This window comes from Ctenocephalides felis, unplaced genomic scaffold (assembly GCF_003426905.1).
Source record: "Ctenocephalides felis isolate EL2017-DRISC unplaced genomic scaffold, ASM342690v1 CF-g0.4_SCAFFOLD_01886, whole genome shotgun sequence".
NCBI lineage: Eukaryota > Metazoa > Arthropoda > Insecta > Siphonaptera > Pulicidae > Ctenocephalides > Ctenocephalides felis.
The window spans coordinates 132,998,552-133,003,566 of record NW_020538040.1 but is presented as its reverse complement, the minus strand read 5'-3'; the positions used below and the strand labels follow the sequence as shown (position 1 = coordinate 133,003,566).

General features: G+C 34.6%; 1 protein-coding gene across 1 annotated transcript; it reads left to right on the top strand.

Moving 5' to 3' along the window:
- The first annotated feature begins 227 nt into the window (after window positions 1-227).
- On the top strand, window positions 228-1,010 carry LOC113375920 (ERC protein 2-like). The gene has a single exon (XM_026615859.1). The coding sequence runs from the start codon at window positions 228-230 to the stop codon at window positions 1,008-1,010; it is 783 nt and encodes a 260-aa protein (XP_026471644.1).
- Window positions 1,011-5,015: the final 4,005 nt, after the last annotated feature.

The following is a 5,015-nucleotide window of genomic DNA, read 5'->3' as shown; positions in this document are numbered from 1 at the left end:
TGTGCTCCAGTGTGCTCCGTGGTCCGTGGTCCGTGGTGCGCTGCCGTGAGGTTAGTTGAGGCAAGTCGAGGTTAGTCGAGGCCGAGAACGTCGAGAGCGCATCCGAGAGGGACGTGTGTCTGGTGTCTGGTGTCCGGTGACTGGTGACTGGTGTCCGGTGTCAGGTGTCAGGTGTCAGGTGCTAGGTGCAAGGTGCAAGGTGCAGTGGAGTGAGGCATGCGTCGCTCATGTCTAGGGAGCCATACGGGCCCGTGAACCATAGCCGTGCAACTAGCAGGTCGCCGGGCCGCGGTGTGACATCTCGTCGTCTGGCAGGTGCGGAGTTGCCCACGGTGGACCGGTCGCCGTCGCGCGGATACCCGGGGGGCCGCGGCAGCCCCCTGGGCCGAAAGACGCTGCGTCAGACGCGCTCCGGCAACAGCTCACCGGAACACGCCGGATACGGAGTCTATCACCATGGCGCTGGGTCGCCCTACTACGATCCGGGAAGTCCGGGTATGTTGGACGAACGCGGACGAGGTCTCGTCGGATCGCATCACCGATCTCGTAGCGCCAGCAGACCAGTGCTAGCTCATCCGATGACGGTACGTTACCAATCGCTGGACCGCGGCGGCGGTCTCATGTCGGACCACGAAAGGGAATTTTTGCCCATTCGCGAGCCCCGAGACCGCTCGCTGGAGCGATCCACCGCAAGAGATCGTTCGTTGGAGCGCGGACTCTATTTAGAAGAGGAACTATACGGGGCAAATTCGCGGTCCGCTCGGCAGTCGCCTAATCATGGCTTGCTATCAGGTGGACGCGAAAGTGGCGTTTTCCTTGGTGAATTACAACATCAGAATAGTGATTTACAACGTGAACTCGGTAACCTTAAAAAAGAACTCGAACTTACTAATCAAAAACTTGGATCTAGTATGCACAGCATTAAGACTTTTTGGTCACCTGAACTTAAAAAGAACGTGCTTTACGTAAAGAGGAATCGGCCAAATACAGCCTTATTAATGATCAACTAAATTACTTAATAGCGAAAATCAGGTATGTCGTTTCTTATTGTAGTAAGCTTACAGTATGAGTGTATGAATAGAGTAAATTCGACACTAATCAATTCAATCAATGTTTCAATGATTTCGACGAAAACTTCCACGCTATTTTTTCGTGTAGCTCGTGCTCAAAATATTTCACGTTTAAGCAAGGTGTATATATAACCCATATAGAATAATCTTTAAAGTCGTGCATGCAACCCAAAAGTGTTGCAATCTTAATAATGTTAAAATTCAATCGAGATTTTTATGAATAAACCAAGATATATATATATATATATATATATATATATATATTCGCTTACAATTAGACTAATATTAAGATAAAAAAGTCAAAATGTAAAACTTTATAAAGCTACATTAATAATTAAAAATAATAGATAAATAAAATGAGCGGAAAAAACACTATTCTACGAATGATTTGCATAAACAAGACAAACTTACGTCGTTAATAAAAAATCTTGAACCATTTCACAAGTCATTCAAAAGTATTGATCTGTTTTCAGCAAACGGTTTGTCAAAGTATGATTCTATTCTCAACATTGTGGTATCAGTATATCAACTGTATAATGGAAGTGAAATAAACTATGTGGGCATGGCATTATGCCTACTGGCAAACTCTTGGAATTCGTCCATCATCTTATCATGGGATTCAAGGAGTTTTAAGATATTACTTTATAACTCAGATTCTTCTGAAATGAAAAACAAATCTTTGAAATTTATACTTGATCAATAATGGAAAATTGAATATCGACCTGTTGTTTTTAGATATTGTATTAAATCTTCTATGTCTATATATTTGAAAATATTGTCACATAAATGACTCGAGGTCACTGGTAAATAATTATTTACTAAAATTTATTTTTGAACCGAAGTTGCAAACTATATGCTTAATATATGCTTTAATATTAAAAATAATTTTAATATTATTTTTATTCAATCTTAGACTTATTTGTATATAGAATAGAATACAAAATTACATTTTACAGAAATTACATTATAAAAATCAGTTAGTGTAGATTTTTTTAAATCTGATATAAAATAGTGATAAGTGTAAATTATATAAATAAACCCTTATATAATTATATTTAACACTTGAACTGAATTGTATGATTAATAATTATATGGTTGATATTCATTTTTGTTCAACAAATGAATATTATGCACACATTTACCTTTGTAACTCCCGAATAACTGAACTCAATTTTTTCTCTAAAATTAAAACTTCTTTAATGCTTCAATGCTACTTCATTATATGACAATATATGTAAATCAAATGGTTTCTGAATCATCCAAATAGGTCAATTTATTCCTCCTAAAAAAAAGAAAATTGTACCAATATGACAAGATAATTTGGTCTTAAATATACGAACAAATAAATTAAATAAAGAAAATTAAAAATAATTAAAAATAAATAAAAAAATAAAAATTTATTTAATCAAAAAGTCAATCTGCATATAAATTATACATAATTTGTTAAGTTTCAGTATCATTTTAATAACATCTTCAAGACTAAAAACAATTACATAATTGATGACTATTTTTTGCTAATTTTATTTGAACTTACTACTTTTTTCTACTTACAATTCAATAAAATCTCTTAATAATTATAGAGTAAATGTAATTAAATGTTAATTAAAAAATAATCGTAACATCTCACAAAAAAAGTTTAATTCTTCTATGAAAGTACTGTTTAAAAGTACTCATTTAAAAATTTTAGTACTGACGATAATATCGCAACATATGCAGTAGATGTGTGCCTATTATTCATACTTCGGACTTCACAATGACTAGCTGAAATTTGTTTTTTTATTCAGTCAAATTTCACCAATGTTTCACTTTGACTTCTGTTTTTTAACGGCCACTTTTAAGTTGTTGTCGTCGTTATAAAAATTTTTATATTTTATTTTCATTTCTATTATAAGTGCTTTGAAAGATCGAAGTTTTGCCATGATTATTTTAAGTAATTCTCTATCATAAGAACAATCTTTATGGCACACCAATGTACGATATTATTTGAATTGAGACAAACTGCGCTCGATTTACGTGAATTTTTACGTCAAAAATGTTAAATGATTAACTAGGGAATGTCAACATAGATAATATAAAATAAGAAAATCAATTCGACATCGATCGTAGTCTCATGAATAAAAGGAGTATTAAAATAGCATCTGTAAAGCTTCAGGAGCCCTTGGGAAACGTCTATTAATTAGAGACTTAGAGATAGAACAGTACAATCACAACAATTATTATGTTGAAAATTGTCTAAATATATTCATTATTTTAGATAACAAAATAGGTGCGAGTGTCGGCCTCACTGCAAGTTGCATAAACTTCCCGATACAAATAATTGACCTAATCAACAAAAATTGAGATTTAACAACTTTTGAATTTGTGCCCATTTATTCCAATTAGCAACTTTGATGAATTTGCAAAATTAAACCACTTTTCGTAGACCTCTGATATTTTAGGATGTTTATTTAGATTATAGGCTCTCAAACTTGGCTTCTCAAAACTACATTGTTTCGTTAGGAGATCGGTAATAACGCTAAACTTTCTTTCTTCTAGACTCAAAAAGGCCAGCATGTTTAAAAATTCAAACATATTGTGACCACGAACCGAACATGCTGCATATTTTCATAAAGATGTATATTATTATTAACTTCCTGTAGGGAAAATCTAACATGAAAAATTTTTACATTTCTTCACGTTTTGAAGGTTTTTGAACATTTTGGCATATCTCAGAAAAAATGGATGTGTGTGTGCAGGCCGGTCCTGCTTGCATGCGATGCATGCAAAAATGCGGCGGGCGTACGCCTTAGGGGCGCAAAATCGAGTTTCCGAAATTAAATTTATAATATACTATTTACATTTTTTATTATTTATATAAAATTTAGAATATTTAATAAATTATAATAAACGATTTAACTTAACTGAAATGCGGAGACATGAAAAGCATATTTATTAACTTCCCGAAGGAGAAGTTTGTTTTCATCAAAAAATCCGATTCGCTAATTTTTATGTTTTTCTCGACGTTTCAAGCCATTCTGAATCGAATGAGACCAAATTTGGAAAAAAGTATATGTGTGTGTGTGTGTGTGTGTGTGTGTGTGAACAGATTTTTTGCCCCGTAAATCGACGTTTTTCTCCAAAACGGCTGGACCGATTTCAAAAATTTAAAAGCCATTCGATGTATCTCGATGAGGACTATCGTTTCTGAGTTTTGTGTGGCGATCGGCGATCGGGCCGGGCGTTTCTTTGTAAATTGCAGAAAAGTGAAAATTTTTCGTCCACGTTTTAGCCCGCAATTCTGAAACGATTCTGAAAATTCAAAACCATTCGATAGATATTGGTTGGGAATCGTGCTGATTAGTTTTTGGTAAAGATCGGCCGGGGCCGTTTTCTTGTATAACGTTTTTAAAAAAAAAAATTCGACGATTTTTATGATTTTTTTTGACGGTAGATACTATAGTTTTTCTAGGTCATACTAAAATATTACGGCCCTACGACAACTCGTTTAGCTTAAAAAAATTCGTCAAGTTTGCAAAATTGGTAGTTTTTTTGACATTTGTCAAAATTAGACATTTGATCGACGTTTTCTCAAAAGCGCCTGAACCGATTTCAGAAACTTAAAAAGCCATTTGATGTATTTCGGTGAGGACTACCGCTTGTCAGTTTTGTGCGACGATCTGCCAAGCCGTTTCTTTGTAATTTGAAAAAAAGTGGTAAACTTTTCGTCCACATTTAAGCTCATCCTACCGAACCGATTTTAAAAAAACAAAAACTGTTCGAAAGATATTAGTTGGGAATGATACTGATCAGTTTTAGGTGAAAATCCTACCGAGCCGTTTTCTTGTAATTTAATTGTTGAAAAAAAAATTTAAGCCGATTTTTATGGATTTTTTTTTTTAGCGATATATACCATGGTCTTATAGAACTTACTGAAATATTACGGCCTTACGACAAATAGTTTGAAAT